The sequence below is a fragment of the Miscanthus floridulus genome, chromosome 1 (genome assembly GCF_019320115.1).
Source record: "Miscanthus floridulus cultivar M001 chromosome 1, ASM1932011v1, whole genome shotgun sequence".
Classification (NCBI taxonomy): Eukaryota; Viridiplantae; Streptophyta; class Magnoliopsida; order Poales; family Poaceae; genus Miscanthus; species Miscanthus floridulus.
This window is the reverse complement of record NC_089580.1, coordinates 134,542,634-134,559,704: the sequence shown is the minus strand read 5'-3', so window position 1 is coordinate 134,559,704 and position 17,071 is coordinate 134,542,634. Positions and strand designations below refer to the sequence as shown.

The 17,071-nt window shown below is 41.1% G+C and overlaps 2 protein-coding genes across 2 annotated transcripts; both read left to right on the top strand.

Annotated features, from left to right (window-relative positions):
- Positions 1-2,744: 2,744 nt before the first annotated feature.
- On the top strand, positions 2,745-3,593 carry LOC136494296 (cysteine proteinase inhibitor 8-like). The gene has a single exon (XM_066490469.1). The coding sequence runs from the start codon at positions 2,871-2,873 to the stop codon at positions 3,279-3,281; it is 411 nt and encodes a 136-aa protein (XP_066346566.1). The 5' UTR covers positions 2,745-2,870; the 3' UTR covers positions 3,282-3,593.
- A 5,464-nt stretch (positions 3,594-9,057) lies between these two features.
- On the top strand, positions 9,058-14,177 carry LOC136494287 (uncharacterized). Its single transcript, XM_066490460.1, has 10 exons — positions 9,058-9,310; positions 9,383-9,581; positions 9,685-9,845; positions 9,956-10,101; positions 10,641-10,703; positions 10,791-10,883; positions 11,326-11,487; positions 11,582-11,688; positions 13,336-13,487; positions 13,576-14,177. Exons 1-10 carry the CDS (start codon positions 9,202-9,204, stop codon positions 13,842-13,844), a joined length of 1,461 nt encoding a protein of 486 aa, XP_066346557.1. The 5' UTR covers positions 9,058-9,201; the 3' UTR covers positions 13,845-14,177.
- Positions 14,178-17,071: the final 2,894 nt, after the last annotated feature.

The following is a 17,071-nucleotide window of genomic DNA, read 5'->3' as shown; positions in this document are numbered from 1 at the left end:
AAGAGAAAGATAGGGAGAGAAGAAGAAGGGAAGGGAGAATAATGGGATGACCTCTCATAGGTTTAATGGTTGAGGTTTGCCTCTGGTCTTTATTCAGCTTAGTATCATGATCTAGTGCAGACTAACAACACCTGTCTCAATATTGTCTGAGGTCCAATTCTGGTTATCAAGCACATGTTGACCTATAAGATATAGATAAATAACAAGCAATTTCTTTTAATAGTGAGCTCATGTCTTTCAAACAAATCAAATAATATTGGTGAGGTTTGTATCGAGATTATGTTTGAAACAAGAAGGATGGTGTGACAACAATATATTATTAGGTGGAAAATGACTTTGTTCACAGAGCTTTTGATAGCTTTTGCTTTCTAAGAATCTCAAAAAGCTACAACTCCCCTAAAAAGCTCAAAAAGCTAACAAAAGTTTGAAAATGTACACTTTTGTATTAAAAACATAGAAGCTCTTTTAGACTAGCTTTCGAAACTTTTATAGGAAGCTTTTGAAAAGTGTTTTTTTTTTACGAAAGCTACATCTCTCTCGAACTAGACCAATGTTTACGTGTGAAACAATGGACATGGTAGGATAGAGCACAAGCGCCCTGTTCGTTTGGGCTTGTTTGGCTTATAAGCCATAGCTAAAAGTAATGTTGGCTGATTTGGTGCGAGAGAAAAATAATATTTATTGGCTGATAAGCCATGGCTTATAAGCCAAATACGATCAAGCGGTTACCTTCTGCACACAATCTCACTCAAGAACGAGCAGGATATAGACGATCTCAAATGAGCAACACGACCCCAGCATCATATATTCATATCGTGAGCTAGGTAAGCTAGATTTTGAGCCACGGGTGCTGGGAGCACGCATCCGTCGCCAAGCAACAAAATGTGTGTCGTCACCATTTTCAATAAATAAAAATGTGTTGTCAGCCATTTTCGTTGACAGTTCATGACATGTCCTAGATCCTATTTGGAATTTGTACATGTTTTGATTTCCTTTTTGTATCGCCTGCAATATCAACTTTTCTCTTATTACGAGTTTTCAGTTTTTCGTATTCCTCCGGATTGATCTACTCAACCACTCGTGTACTCTCCTGGTGTATTTTTTTTGAACGCAAACTCTCGTTGTATATATGTTTGTTTGTTTTTTTAAAAAAAATCCCTTATACTTTCTTGGTCAAATAAATGTCGTTAAGTTCGTCTAGACTTATAGAAAATATTAACAACATTTCCATCTTTAAATATGTTTATTATAAGAATGGATTCAACAATCTAATTAATAATACTAATTATATACTATAAATATTACTTGTTATATATTGGTCAAATTAAAAGCGTTCGACTCCCTTATTTTGGCCAATGCAGGTATGCAACCATCGTCGGTCAGGGCACTCTCAATGCAGAAACTATAGTAGTTTCTATAGGCATTAAATACACTGCCACGTAAGCAACACATTATTTATTGAAGAGAAGGAGAGAGAGAAAAACGAGTCCAAAAAGAAACAACATTTACGCTTGCTTGCATCCGTGCGTGCGTCGTGGCCATAGCGTCGCCCTGCATCGCCGCCCGCATCGCGTGCTGCCGCCTAGCATAGCCGCTCGCCGCCGCCACTCGCGGATCTCGCTCGGCCCTGCAGAGATCGTCCGCGTCCACCCATCCAGCCCCGCGAGGTCGCGGGGAGCTCGCCATCGCGTGCCACCGCCTATTGGGAGCTCTTCATGTTCACCCGCCCAGCCCCGCGGGGAGCTCTCCGCGTCCACCCACCATGGACCTGGCTCGCGCAGCCGACGTGGACCTCGCGCAACCGCCGCGCTCACTCACCGCTCGCACCGCCACATGAGAAGAGAGAATGAAAGGAGCAGCGGCGTCGGCACCGAGGTCTATGGCATGGGTGCCTGAGTACCTGGCGGGCATACGAGCCGCAGCAGCACGGCGTTCGGCGCCTTCCCAGCCTTGTCCTCCGCTGTCAGCTGCTCGTGAGCTCGCGCCGCCGCCTACGAACTCAGCTGCGTTGAGCGACATGGGACATGCAGGAGTTCGTCGTGCTCGTCGGTGCCTGCCCCACCTCAACCGCTAGCCGTACTGTGACGTTCATGGAGAGCCGGAGAGGTGCTTGTTTGACCGGCAGATGCGGAAGAAGCAAATCATCAGCCTCCTGCTAAGTAGGCACAGAGGATCCGAATAGCAAACGGTGAATGATTGGCCAAATATAACAGAACTCTAGTGGATCGAAAAGTTGCATGGAGAGAATAGTTTCAACCCGTTTACATTCCAAAAATTTTCAACCCAAAATGTCACATCAAATCTTACGCCACATGTATGGAGTATTAAATGTAGACGAAAAACAAAACTAATTATACAGTTAGGTGAGAAATCGCGAGACGAAACTTTCAAACCTAATTAGTCTATAATTAGATACTAATGACCAAAGACAAACAAAAATGCTACAGTAACAAACAGTACCAAAACCTAAAAAAATTTGCGAACTAAACGCGCCCTAATATCCTAGACTATTTATAGTTTCGTGCATTGCAAGTGGCCTCAGGTCCACCACGTTCACCGCCGCCCTGATTTCCGCGTGCGGCGGTGCGAGAGCGCATGTGGTTCGAGCACGACAGGCGTCACGAGAATCCCCAATTCCCGTCGCCTCGTCACACGGTTTCAGAAGAGAGAATAATAAACAGTTGTTATTTCTTTCCTTTCTGAACGGTAAAGGAAAAGGAGTCGTCCGTTTAAATGCCGTGGCCCCGAACCGTCTTCCACGGCAAGACCAGCAGGGAAAGCAGTCACGTCTCCCAGATCTCGCCACCCCGTCACGACTCCCTCCCTCTTCGCTCCCGAGTCCCGACCCAATCCGCAAGCCCCCGCCGTCCATGGCGACGCCCCGCCACCACCTCTCGCTCCTCCTCCTCCTGGCCACCCTCGCCGCCGTCGCGCTCGCCCCCGTCCCCGGCCCCGCGGCGCTGGGCGGCGGCGACGGCGGGCGCGGCCCGCTGCTGGGCGGGTGGGCCCCGATCCCGGACGTGGGCGACAAGCACATCCAGGAGCTGGGCGGGTGGGCGCTGGGGCAGGCGAAGCACCAGAGGCTGGCCGCCGACGGGCTGCGGTTCCGCAGCGTGGTGCGCGGCGAGGAGCAGGTCGTGTCCGGGATGAGGTACCGCCTCTACGTCGACGCCGCCGACCCCGCTGGCCGCACCGTGCCCTACGTCGCCGTCGTCTACGAGCAGGTCTGGACCCGCACCCGCCAGCTCGCCTCCTTCACCCCGGCGCCCCGCGCCCACTGAAACCATGCCGGTGGGCGGATCGCCCGGCGGCGGCGACGACGTTCTCGGTTAATTACGTATCTAGCTAATCTAATTACTATTATAGTACTCCTCTCTGTGCTTATGGAGTGAGTATAGTGTGGGTTTCACTGCAAGTTGCTGTTGTGGGATGAATCTCTGTGTGTGAGCCAGCCATGTCAATGAACATGATCCGAATCGAGGCTATAGTAGTAGTAGTATATATTTTATATATATTGGTGTGCACCACAATGCTGTGATGTATGGATTGTGCTTGTGTACGGAGTTATTATTATTATGGTGTTCTAGGATGTACTGTACGGGTTTCATTTGACGTGCACCTGCAGTTGTCTTGCTCCCTATCCGCAACGAACGAAAAATGGAGAAAACAGTGGAATCCTATAGAAAAATTTCATATAAAATCTTTTGGAACGTGCTTCATAGGATTTTTAGAGGAATTCTGTAAGAGGTTGAACCACTTCGAAATTTTTCTTTGTAATCAATTTACATTTTTTTTGCGATCCATCTAAACCATCGATCTTTTTTCTGCCGTTGAGGGCTGAGGACCAGTTTGCTAGGCACGTGAAGCCTTGACGATCAGATAGGTATGCACTTGCATGTGGACTCTAGTGTCAAACAGCTGGAGCGATTTGGATGTGGTCACGTGGATCCCTGATTCCCTGCTCTCGATAAACATGTCCTTCGATGGGGACTGCACGAAAGACTCTTGTACTTGTACCTGTAGCTAATCCTTTTCTATTTCGTTCAGATTTTGAGCCGGTTCGGCTGGTACACGAGACTTCAGTTTGTTTCGACTGAATTTTGATGATTTAATAGTGTTTCATGACAAAGAATAAACTAAAATAACTTGAGACAAGCTGAGCCCAACACGCTCTTTGTTTAATAAAGCAGGAGTATTCCCTTCTGATTTAAGTCCTCCAATGGGGACCGACGAAAGACTGCGCTGGCACCTGTAGCTAATCTTTTTAATTTTCAGATTTATTGTTTATTGTTTATTAACGAGGATAACCCAATTTCTATTCATACAATGGAAATAAGAAGTTTGCAACAACCAGCACCAACCCAGGAAACCTACTTTTGCAAACTACAAACAAAGACCTGTCTCGGAGCATGACCAACGCAAGTCCCACTAAAAAGCTACGGTCCACGTAAGCAGTGCACTTTTAAGACCGCTACACATCCAATGCAAGACAGACTCCTTTTATTTCTCTCCTCTGCAAGTCATCGGCCTTTTCTCTCACACAAAACTGATAGAACTTGCTTTTCGCAATGAAGCTACTACCGCTTCTATAGGCGACTCTGATGATCTGCAAGTACTTAGGTGGTGTTTAAATCCATGAAGTAAAGTTTACAGATGTCACCTCGGATGTCATGTGGGAGTGTTTGGATAGTAATAATAAAATAAATTACATAAGTCCTCAGTAATTCACGAGACGAATTTATTAAGGCTAATTAATCCGTCACCAGCACATGCTACTGTAGCACCACATTGTCAAATCATGGACTGATTAGGCTTAAAAATCTGTCTCGCAAATTAGTCGCAATCTATTCAATTAATTATTTTTTAGTCTATATTTAATATTCTATGCATGTGTCTAAACATCTGATGTGATAGAAAGTAAATTTTAGAGAAATGAACTAAACAAAGTCTTAAACTAGTTGAGCTAGACAATTGTCAGGTGGGTAGACTTGAAGCCACAGTACATGTAGGAGCATTGGGCGTGGCCTCAGGCATTCAGATTAGTTGATGATGAGGTGACTATTCTTTAATTTACTCGTCCTAGTTAACATCATATGAGAGATTGGACATAAGTCGATCCTCCCCTGGTATCCTCGCAAAAAGAACCCCTCTCGTGGTATGACTTTTAGGCCTCGTTCCCGTGCCTTTAAATTCGGTTTGATTCGTTTCTTTTTTCATTCGAAATCGTGTTTTTCTCTCACAAATTTCTCCAGATTCCTCCAAGCGAACGGAGCCTTACAGCGTGATTGTGGTATGACATTTATAGCGTGATTGGTAGCATGCACCACGTCAAGCTGAGCCTGGCCGTTTTTTTTCTTTTATATGCAGAGCCCGCCCCGTTAGATGCAGCAAAAGCCTCTAGGCCTTCTACGACGCAAGTCGATTTTGTTTCCTAAGAGCCAGCCAGAGTGATGCATAGGTGAGACACATGAGTCATTCCAATCAAATTGCACCATTTGCTGCTTGCAAGGGGCAGGCCAGGCCTCTAACTGCGAGTTGGAGGCCCTTGTGCGAAATACTTGATTGGGTCCTAAAATTCGAGAAAACAACGTAACCAAAGCATAATTTTACTTATAATTATAAAAGCTTTAGACATATAAAATCTTAATGCTAAATAATAAAAGTAGTACTCAACAAAAAGGAAATTGACCTTATGTTCTACTGAAAAGCAACAAACTGGCTTAGGAATCTAAGGCCCTCCACAATATTTGTCTCCAAGTGAATCTAGGAAAGGAGAGAATAGTCTAAGACTCTAAGCATCATTTTGCATGTTGTAACTAATGATGCAGAGCTAGCAAAATTTGGGGCGGTGAGGGTGAACGTTCTTGCGTCAATGCCCATTTGTGCACTGAGACTGGAGAGGGAAGGAGAGAACCAGGATGGGGAGCCGGAGAAGAGCATGCATCAGCTTTTTTGGCAGGCAAAAGAGCATGCTATGATCTTTGAAGCGTGGTGTCAACTTTACCTTGATTTTCTCTCTCTCGTTTTTAGAAGAACCTTTGATTTTTTTTCTGAGAACTACCCCCACGTTGTGGAGGGCCTAAGCAGCCAGGCAAGCAGGCTGATGGGCACTGGCCATTGGGCCTTATGTTCTCCAGGTCCAATTAACCAATCAACAACCACATGCCTATGTTGTAGTGCTGCATTTTTTCTATCTAATCGATTAATCATTGTTAGTTACTACTACTTAGTGTAAGGGGGTGTTTGGTTCGAGAGCTACTCAACTTTAGTAGCTACTAAACGGTTTAGTCACTTTTAGTAACTCCAGAGTTACTAGAGAGAACTAAAGACCTTTTAGTCATAGCGTTTGGTTAAAAAGTTACTAAAGTGACTAGAAGTTACTAAATTTAGTAGCTACTAGACGAACCAAACAGACCCTAAATTTAGGATGCCTTAAACTTTAGGGGCTTGAACAGTTGCACACATTGCTCCTGTTGATTTATGGGCCTGAAGGGTCCGACAACGAAAAGCACCATTTATCGCTTGCGGGGACGCCATAAAAAAACGCGATATGCAAAGGAAAGACAAGGAAGGGGTGGTGGGTAACTGGTGCCTCTGATGCAAGGTAAGTGCATCTATTCTGTGCAGGTTACCACTTAAAAAAGAGTGAGATGGATCAAGATAAGCTTGTACAACCTACGAAATCATGCTTTGAAAAAAAAAGATTTTGCGACTATTCAATAAGGTTTCTGCATGCGGTCGAGGCCCATAAGAGATGATACGAGAAAACAGTCTTGGCTTCCAATCACACCCCTAATATCTGATCCCACGTCTTCTTTTTCCCTAATAATTACCACCATTCTCCTTTAAAAAAAAACCCACCACTCTCCTTTTAAAAAAAACCACCAGTCTCATCCTCTTCGGAGAATTAACATAAAATAATTGGAAAAAGTCTACTTAACCCCTCACCTTTCATACTTGGTCTACTTCACCCTCAACTATGAAACTGTCTGTTTTACCCCCTGAACTTTCTAAAACCGTCTATTTTACCCCCTGGGTGTTTTTTTGACAGCGGTGCTACAGTGCCAATGGTTTTGAATTTTCTTTTTTTATTTTTATTTTTGGTGAATTTTTGAAAAATCATAGTAAATCATAGAAAAATCATAAAATGAAAAATCTAATTTTGTTGGACTCCACATGAGTAGATCTACATAGTGAATATATAATACGGTATGCTTTAGTACAAAATTTTTACTGTAGCCTTAGATTAATTAGAAAATCTAATTTTGTCTGTAATTAATTGGAATAATTCATAGCTGCAGCTTCTATGGTCCAATTGTGGTGAAATTTTTATGGTACGCTAATTATTGTATGCTTAAACTATAGTAAAAATTTCGTACTCATTGGACTATGTATAACTTAGTTATAGATAAATTCTAATTAATTACAGACAAAATTGGATTTTCTAATTAATCTAAAGCTACAAAAAAAAATTTGTAATAAAGCATACCGTATTATATATTCACTGTGTAGATCTACTCATGTGGAGTCCAATAAAATTAGATTTTTCTATGATTTTTCAAAAATTCACCGAAAATAAATAAAAAAAATTCAAAACCACTGCACTGTAGCAAACCAACGGTATTGTAGCAACCCGATGTTACTGTAGCAAACCGCTGTCAAAAAAACCGCTCAGGGGGGTAAAATAAACGGTTTTAGAAAGTTCAGGGGGTAAAACAGACGATTTCATAGTTTAGGGATGAAGTAGGCCAAGTATGAAAGATGATGAGTTAAGTAAATTTTTTCCTAAAATAATTCCTCATTCTAGATCCGTGCGTGCTCGTAGCAAACTTTTCTTGATCTACGCTGCTTGCTGCTCGTGAGTGCTCAGGTCACTTAAAGTATTGTCTAAAGTTTGGACCACACGAGTAAGGCTCTCTTTGGTTCCTTCGCCTTCTCCTAAAATTTCTGTCACATCGAATATTTGACATATATATGGAGTATTAAATATAGACTAATTACGAAACTAAATGCACAACTTATGACTAATTGGTGAGACGAATCTTTTAAACTTAATTAGTTTATGATTTGACAACGTGGTGCTACAGTAAATATATGCTAATGACAGATTAATTAGGCTTAAAAAATTCATCTCGAAAATTAACATCCATCTATGTAATTGGTTTTGTAATTAATCTATATTTAATGCTTCTTATTAGCATCTAAACATTCGATGTGACATAACTTTTAGGAGCTACTAAAAACCAAACACCCCTTAAGCTATTGAAGCCCGTGTTTAGGTGCCAGGCCAAATTCCAAAAAAGTGCTACAGTACCCATCACATCGAATCTTGTGATAAATGCATGGAACATTAAATGTAGGCCGAAAAAAAACTAATTGCACAGTTTGGTTGGAAATCGCGAGACAAACGTTTTGAACCTAATTAGACCATGATTAAACACTAATTACCAAATAAAAACAAAAGTACTACCATATCCCAAAATCCAAAATTCACCCAACTAAACACCCTCGAAATTTTAGTCCTCAATTTTAGCCACCAAACTTACAAGTCATACGGCTTGTGTTATTTTTGTTGTACAGTGTTTATCTTGTGTGTATTTGTCGTAGAGTAGTTACGTTGGATTATATGTGCATTGCAGTTTTATTGGCGGTGTACTTATGCTGAAGATTTTCATTTTTCTTTCAATTTAAATTCAAATTTTATCTATAATTCTGTGATGCACCGATCCGCACTGAGACAGGAATGAGAACCAAATTTCCACCGTGAACTTTGACGAAGACAGTAACGGCGATTTTCCTTCTCGCGGGGAAAGCCATTACCCGACGGGATTCTCCGTTCCATCTCTATTTGCACCTATGGAACGCGGAATTATTTTGTGTTAATTCTCTGAATCGAGCAGATGCAAACCTTTCTATATAATTCTAAAATCTACTTTTTTTGAGGAAAAATTCTAAAATCTAATTTTTTGAGTGGAATTCTAAAATCTAATAAATGCCCCCTTCTGCAAAGCCCATGTTCCTTAGCAACCAAGTCACGGCGCTGCCTGCCGAGCCAGCCCATTCTCGCCGTCTGAACAGCCGGACAGGACACGTTGGGACGGCACAGCGTCGTTTCAAAGCTACCTCCCGCTCCTTCCTTTCCCTGAATCCCCTGCATCTCCCGCCTCCCCGTCCAAAATCCCCAAATCCACCGCCGCCGCCATGCCGCCGTCACACCGGAACCTCCTCCTCCTCTTCATCCCCGCTGTCCTCGTTCTCCTCGTCACCTCCGCCGCCGCCGTATCCGTCTCCACCCCCGTCGAGCTCACAGGTAAGCACGCCTCCGTCTCCCACCCCACCGTCGAACCCCACAAAGCCCTAACCCTAACCCGCCCTCTCGCAGTCACCTCGCATCCGCCGGCCTCCGTCCACCTCCCGCCCGCGCGGCCCCTCTCCGGCGGCGATGCCGCCAGGCCCTACTGCACGCGTGTTCTCCTCGACGGCCGCCCGTCCCGCCTCCGCGACCCTTCTCGCTTCTTCCACGCGCTTCGCCTCCGCGCCAATGCCACCCGCCCCCACGGCCTCGAGCTCTGCTTCCACAGGTTAGTGAGATGGGGAACTGAACTCCTAGCTTTCGTGGTGTGTATCGCTAGCATTGATGTTTCTCGGCCTAATTTCTTTGGTTTGTGCACTTTGTGTTTGTAGAAATGCCACGGTGGGACCGTGCATGTGCGCCGCGTCCCAGTGGCAGAAGATGCCCAAGAGCGGGCTCTGGATACAAGCCATCTCACCGTACGACCACCGGATTCTGGATTTCCGCATGCCTGCTGACCCTTCGAGGTCTGTTGTGGTGTCCACTGAGGAAGGTATGATTTCTTCCGCTTTCTTTGTTGGATGCAGTTCTAGTTTGGTGCCCCCTGTTTCGTGCAGTTCTTGATTGCAGGGTGTGATGCGTCTTTTGTTGTTGTGTATGCAGAGTTCTTGCTCCACAGGGTGGTGTTCTTTGTCCTAGGGTTGGTGCTTATGGCGGTGGCACACATATTGAGCGAGTCTGTAGTGTTCTACTATGGTGGAGCAATGACTATCGGCATTTTCCTTGTGATACTGATTATACTCTTTCAGGTAATTTACAATCCTCTTTACTCTGCTCTATATAGTAGTAGTTGAGCACTTCAGCTGATGGTTGGTATTGGTAACGGTGGTTGGTGCCATTCTTGTAATGGTTCAATTGAGCTCACTTACTGCCTTATTTGAAACTACCATTTGGATTATGGAAGATTTGAAGATTATATATGAATTTGCATTGGAAAAATACTCAATCAGCAATATACTTAAACTATTACAATATATACCTTTGGCAAAAGGCTTCCTCAGTGTCAATAGGGATTTGTACCTCGTCTGTTTATTTTTGTTTTCAGATGACAGTATTACTGTAGTTGATTGGCAATGCTATGTGCCACTAGCTACCGTCACAAAGTCTAATCTTTCCTTAGCTTGAAGCTATGTAATTTAAGTTATTTTATACCAGTTGTATGCTGCCTTTCCACACGAATGTAACTTTTGGCCTGTTCAATAGGAAACTTAAGTTTTGTCTGCTATTCAGTCAACCATTTTGTGGGCATCACCTGTTCACCTGACCTTTTTTTGCTATCTACTTTCAGGGAATGAAGCTTTTACCAACTGGTAGAAAGAGTTCTCTTGCTATTTTCGCATACTCCTCAGTTGTAAGTATTGTTTAAAATGTTGACAGGATCCACTTTGGTTCTACCTTACACCTGTAGATCTCTCATGTGGCAATTTTTCAACCACAGGTTGGCATGACGACATATTTTCTTCACTATTTATCGGGTATGCTGCGCTCAGTTCTTGTGGAAATTGGGATTGCTGAAGACATGCATAATCCTGTATGTAAGTTCTTCATTTTGGTTATCATCTGGTATTTTGGCTTCTTTTATTTCACTTGCCTTTACATATATTAAAGGGAATGGGACTAGTATGATCTTTTGAATTGCCAGTTTGCCACATGACTTCCCACTTTTTTGTCTTCTTTATAGATATCTATGCAACATGACTGAATAATACTAATTTTCTTGTCACGTATGTGAGTGTGCTTATTTTCTTGAGCTCTGTTGGGGAATAGTCTACACTACTTGTACTATGAAAGCAAATTGACTTGATAACATCAAATGATTTATAAAGTTGTCAAATTTTGTGTTATTTTCTATTTGTATTCGTACTGTGCCATTAAATTTTCCATGAGGGTTTTGTTTGTGTTTCGACATTCAGTGGTATGTGTTTCTATCATTCCTCTTATGATATATTAATGTAAAAAATGTGTCATTGCAGCTTGGAATATTCGTTCTCGTATGTGTCATCTTAGCTGGAGCCTGGTTTGGTTACTGGGGTGTCCGTAAACTTGTCCTGGCAGAAGATGGATCTGTTGACGAGGGTGTGGCTTATTTTGTTGAGTGGGCTATCTTAATTATTTCAGCTGTTATGATCCTCCAGGTATTACTTTTGTAACAATCTACTGGTGCTTGAAATATTCTACCCATTTGCTTATCTTTCAACTGACAGGCTAATCCTCACTTTGCTCCTGTAGAGTTCTCTGGACTATCTCTTTGCATTTGCGGCTTTAGTCTTCTGTGTAAGCATCAAAGCGATTGCAAGAATTGAGGGGAAGTCAAAAGTTTTACGCTATATATTCAGGTATGATAAACTCTCTTCCCTAATTGTCAGTCAAGGCAACTCTTTACTTGATGTGTCAAATATTAGTTACTACAGCTATAATTAATCAGATAGCTCATAGCAGAAATCACAAATCTAACAGACCTCATAGAAGAACACGTTCTTTTCATCTTTTGACCAGACTATCATGTTACTATAATTTTAAGAAAAACATATTAAAAAACAAGTTAAACATGTTATGTGGCATTTCTGTTGTAAAACGATTCCTATTTGTTGCTGACTTGTTGTTCCAGTCAACAGAATATACACAGCCAGGCACCTCTGTAACTCTGTAAGACACATGGTAATTTTGTGCTGTGTGGAATGGATGCAGCTACATTTTGATCTGCTGGCTGCTGTGGTGTAGGTCGATTGAAACCATGGAGTAGCCCAATGTCATTAGCAATTATAGTCTCAAACTTTCACTTGATGCAATGGAATCAGAACAAGGAATAACATTGCCCATGTGGAATGTGCAAGTTCAGAAATTGGCCTGGTTGATCCCACTTTTCCTAAGATAACCATGATATGATGCGTTGATGTTATTCCTGCTGTAGGCATTATTGACTTACCTCTAAGAAATTTATTTCAAATGTATGTAAATCTTCAAGTGAAAATGAACCAATATCCTTTAATCCTAAGTATTAGCTCAGTAACTGCCAAAGGGCCTCTAGTTCAGTTGGTCAGAGTACCCCGGCGGCACTCCTCAGGTCCTAGATTCGACTCCCCGTGGGAGCGAACTTTAGGCTGAGGTTAAAAAAATCCCCTCGTCCGTCCCATATCCAAAGCACTGGGGGGGCACCGGCCCAATTCTCACTTGGACGACGGAAAGTCACCGTGTAACGGTGGGGCGGGGGTTTAGGGGTTTTCTCGGCCTGGTGAGAAGGTCTTCTTATTTTGAATGCTGTGGGGGCAGTCTTAACCCCTTCAGGTCGAGTTTTAGCTCAGTAACTGAACAGATGCTAACGCGTATTCTTGATTGTTTGGTTAGTGTCTAATCTTTAAAGTTATTTATTAGAACAACCCTCAATGTAGTGGTTTTGTGTAGTTCAGATTTAGCAGGAGTGAATTAAGATTATTCTCCTATCATCAACAATGCATCTGTTTTTGTTTGTTGAACTATTGTAATTCGTTGCTCATGAGTAATGAAATTCGGGTTGTCCGTGGTGGAAAACATCAACAATGCATTCAGGTGATTTCACAGTGGCACTTCTATTGAAGTGTTTGTAGCTGTTGAAATTCCTGACATAATAAACATAATCAGCGTCAAATTGGTTGTCGTTTATGTGGAGCATATCGTGCATGGTAAGCATAACTACTGTTGTAAAACGAAAACTGTGGCACCAATGGGTTGGTTGACTACACACAATCTGTGACAAGAAGTAGCTCATAACTTGTCTGAATCTTTGTTTAACTAAAACGTCTCGTAGATGTAATGGCAGAGGAGAGAGAGGCTGTTTGCAGTAATTTGGAACATTGCAGGCTTTGCACGGCCTTCTTAGTTTCTCCTATAAGTTTAGTATATATGCATGGGTTCCTTTGGCTTTTATATATTAGGGATACTAAATTATTTTTCCATGTTTGTGTTCCCTGAAAGTACTGATAAACTAAATAAATACCTCTTTTCAGGGGGCTTTCTGATGGAACCTCTAGTAACCCATCCCGTTATGGAGATTTGGATGAAGACTATTCTAGCATGAATGGAGGTCGCCAAGATGGATTTGGCAAGCTTCATGGTGGATACCAGAGACTTACACCAAGAAGAAACTCACCTTTTGCAGGTTTGTCACTTCTTTTAGTTGTATCTATACGATGCCCCAGCTTAGTGTTCTTGTGCCAAGTGAACAACTTGTTATCTTGCTTCTCCAGGCTCAGCAAAGACATCGTCGCCAGGTGTTGCTAGGGACACCTTCTATTCTACATTTCACACTACCCCAGAGAGGAGGAAATTCTCAGAAGAGGAATACGAAGCTTTCACGAGAGAGGAGACAAAGAAAGCTATGAAGCAACTGTTGTCATCACCGGATTTCAACAGGTGGGCGTTGGCTAACGCAGACAGAATATCTGTGGCTCCACCAGGAGGAAGCTACAGCAGCAGCAACAGCCAGCAGCGGCATCATTTCTTGGGACTGTTTTGAGCTGCGCGCGTGTAGTGTGTTTTCTTAGCAGCAATAGGAGTGCTCATTGCTCAGTGATTCCATGTGAGTTGATTAGCAAGGGTAGGATAACATCTGAGTGTTCCATATTTTGAGGTGGCAGCAAATGTGTAGAATATTGTAGCTAGGCGCATCTTAGGTCCCAAGTCCAAACGGCATCTGTATCTTGTAACAAAGTGCTAGTGAGTGAATCTCAACTTGTTGAGTTGTATATCACGCTTGAACATCATTACGATAGTTTGAAAGTATTCAAATCATCATTATTGTATGAAAGTATTCAAGTGTTTCTATGGCTGCATAGGAAGCAAGTTGTGTCGAATTGTCGTGTGTGGTGTGCAGTAATTTGTTGCTTGATCATCATGCTGAGGGATACTATTCTCATTGCCGTCTGTAAACTAATGATCTGTTCTGGTTGTTTAATACTCCATTTGTCCCTTTTTATCTGTTGTTCTCATTTTCCGAGAAGTAACATATTTATCTTTGGCTAAATATATTAAAGAAAATATTAATATTTATAAGTACATAATTAATATCATTAGATAGATTGTTGAATCTATTTTCATAAATAAATTTATATGGAGATACAAATAATGCTAATATTTTGCACAAACTTACTCAAATTTAAGAAAGTTTAACTGGCGCTAATCCCACGACGATACTTACATAAGGACGGAGGGAGTATGCATGAGTGATGATTCGATACAGACTAACTTGCCTTGCCAGCCAAGTACCAAAAATTACAGAGAAATCTTATGTTTATGTTGAAAAAGATCATAAGAGCATCCCCAAATGACACTTTCAGCCTACCCCTACCCTATCTATTGTTTATTATTTATGGAAGAGTATCCAAAATAGCCCGACTGTTTAGGGTCTCTCCTAGTCTACTCTTTTGTTCGACAAGAAGATATCATAGTTCCTGAAAGAATATATATATATATATATATATATATATATATATATATATATATATATATATAGAACTACTATCCTATAGCTGGCTGCAGAATAACTTATTCTGTAGCCACTTTGAGTTACGATAATTACTATGTTAATTTACGAGATTTACAGTAACTCCTTACTAAGTGGTTTACTATAACGTTATGGTAAATATTCCCATGTGTTATAGTAACCCAACTATCGTAAATATGTATTGACATTACGGTAAATTAGTATATAAAATTATGGTAAATAGAGGTGGCTACAGAATAACTTATTTTGTAGCCGGCTGCTGAATAGCCTCTCCCTATATATATATATATATATATATATATATATATATATATATATATATATATATATATATATATATATAATAGCAATGTATAACACTGTTTGATGATAGTTCACAAAAGAAAAAAAAAATCACTAGAGTGTATTAGAAATCGTAAGGATTTTTTTTCTTGATTTCGATAATGGTTTTAGCAGCACATTGTCTTGCAACACATGCAGCAAGTCTGCTTGTTTTGCAACAAATGCATTTGGAATGTATAGATTGTATGTCTTCAATTAGTGCCGACAACCTTTCTAAAAAGTTTTGCAATGATTTAGGACGTCGCCCTTGTTTTTTTTACTCCCCCGTCCCCAAATAAATCAATTCCTAGAAACCTTGCAAGTCAAACTATTTTAAGTTTGACTAACTTTATAGAAAAGACTAATAACATCTATGACATAAATTGAGTGCATTGCGAAAATATATTCTATGATATATCTAACGATACTAATTTGACATCATAAATTTTGATGGGTTTTTCTAGAAATTCAGTCAAAGTTTAAAAGTAACTTAAGATAGCTCCAGGAATCTATTTACTTAAGGAATAGATGGAGGGAGTACTGTTTATTATTTTTGCAATGTCTTAGGGTGTCATCTTTGGTATTTTCTACTGTGAAGAATAATACTTTATTTTTTATGCTCCCATAGTTTTGTAAAATCGTGTGGATCTATATGTCAGAACTCAGAAGTCTATCAATTGAAAGAAGACATCCCTCTTTCAGAGAATGCACCTGGTGGAATGACTGAATTTCGCAGATCGCTTACTTTGAGTTTCTTTTTCAAAATTTTCCTTTCTGTTACTCATGAAATGAAAATAAAAGGGTTGTTAGAAGATGGATTGCATGCAGATCATCTGTCAGCTGTACAGCCTTACAGTAGGCCTGTTACTGTTGGAACTCAAAGTTATGAATTAGTAAGGCAAGGAACTTCTGTAGGTCAGCCAATGGTTCATATGTCAGCTATGCTTCAGGTAGTATTAATCTACTGGCATTGCACTCTCATACTCTTGATTTATGTCATTCTGTTTTCATCACATTGCCATTACAAGCAACCATTCTTGGTGAAACCACTCCCCCCAAGGAGTACTAGTACTGTGCAAATCCTGTAGCATCTAGGGACAGCGTTTCAGTAGATCTATCCTTTTAGTTATCTATCTAAAAAGAACTAATAGTCAGAAAATATTATTAAGCTGCAATACAACACTTCAAGATTTATGACTACATACATGCTTACCAGATAAACTTTTATATTCTCATAAGGTACTCTGTTTCTGCATTCCCTTTGCACTAAACACAAAGATTTGCTACATTTTCCTATTTTGGTCTTAGCCTCTTGAATAAGCAGAAAAATCTTAAGCATTAGTAACTGGCTCATCTATCTTAGTGTGTTTTTTATGAATTTGCTGTAATTTTCTTATATATTGAAGAGAAGGAATCTTTCCAACTATTTTCCTCACAACAACAACAACAATGTCTTTTAGTCCCAAGAAAATTGGGGAAGTCTAGATGGAACACAACATGAGCATTACATCCTTCTTCAGTCAACGTTGATATTTCCTTTTTGAAAATATTCCCATACCCCATGTCATATGTGTGTTTTTCCTTTCCTATTTCTTCCATTGTGCTAGGTAACTGGCGAAGCTGAATACACTGATGACACACCGACACCACCCAATACTTTGCATGCTGCTTTGGCGCTGAGTAAGAAAGCTCACGCTCGTATATTGTCGATTGATGATTCACTTGCCAAATCCTCCCCTGGTTTTGCTGGACTGTTCCTTTCGAAAGACATTCCAGGTGCTAACGATACTGGACCAATTATCCATGATGAGGAGATTTTTGCATCAGATATTGTTACCTGTGTTGGTCAGGTATCTTTTTAATTAGATATTTTGCGCAAACTGTCTCTGATTTGTATATTATTTTTGGTGGAATATCAC

What these genes read in the sequence shown, in the direction of transcription:
- LOC136494287 (XM_066490460.1), top strand. Translation starts at nt 9,202, where the DNA reads ATGCCGCCGTCACACCGGAACCTCCTCCTCCTCTTCATCCCCGCTGTC. An exon ending in CACCCCCGTCGAGCTCACAG is followed by an intron (nt 9,311 to 9,382) that starts GTAAGCACGCCT and finishes GCCCTCTCGCAG; the next exon opens with TCACCTCGCATCCGCCGGCC. An exon ending in TACTGATTATACTCTTTCAG is followed by an intron (nt 10,102 to 10,640) that starts GTAATTTACAAT and finishes ATCTACTTTCAG; the next exon opens with GGAATGAAGCTTTTACCAAC.
- LOC136494296 (XM_066490469.1), top strand. Translation starts at nt 2,871, where the DNA reads ATGGCGACGCCCCGCCACCACCTCTCGCTCCTCCTCCTCCTGGCCACC.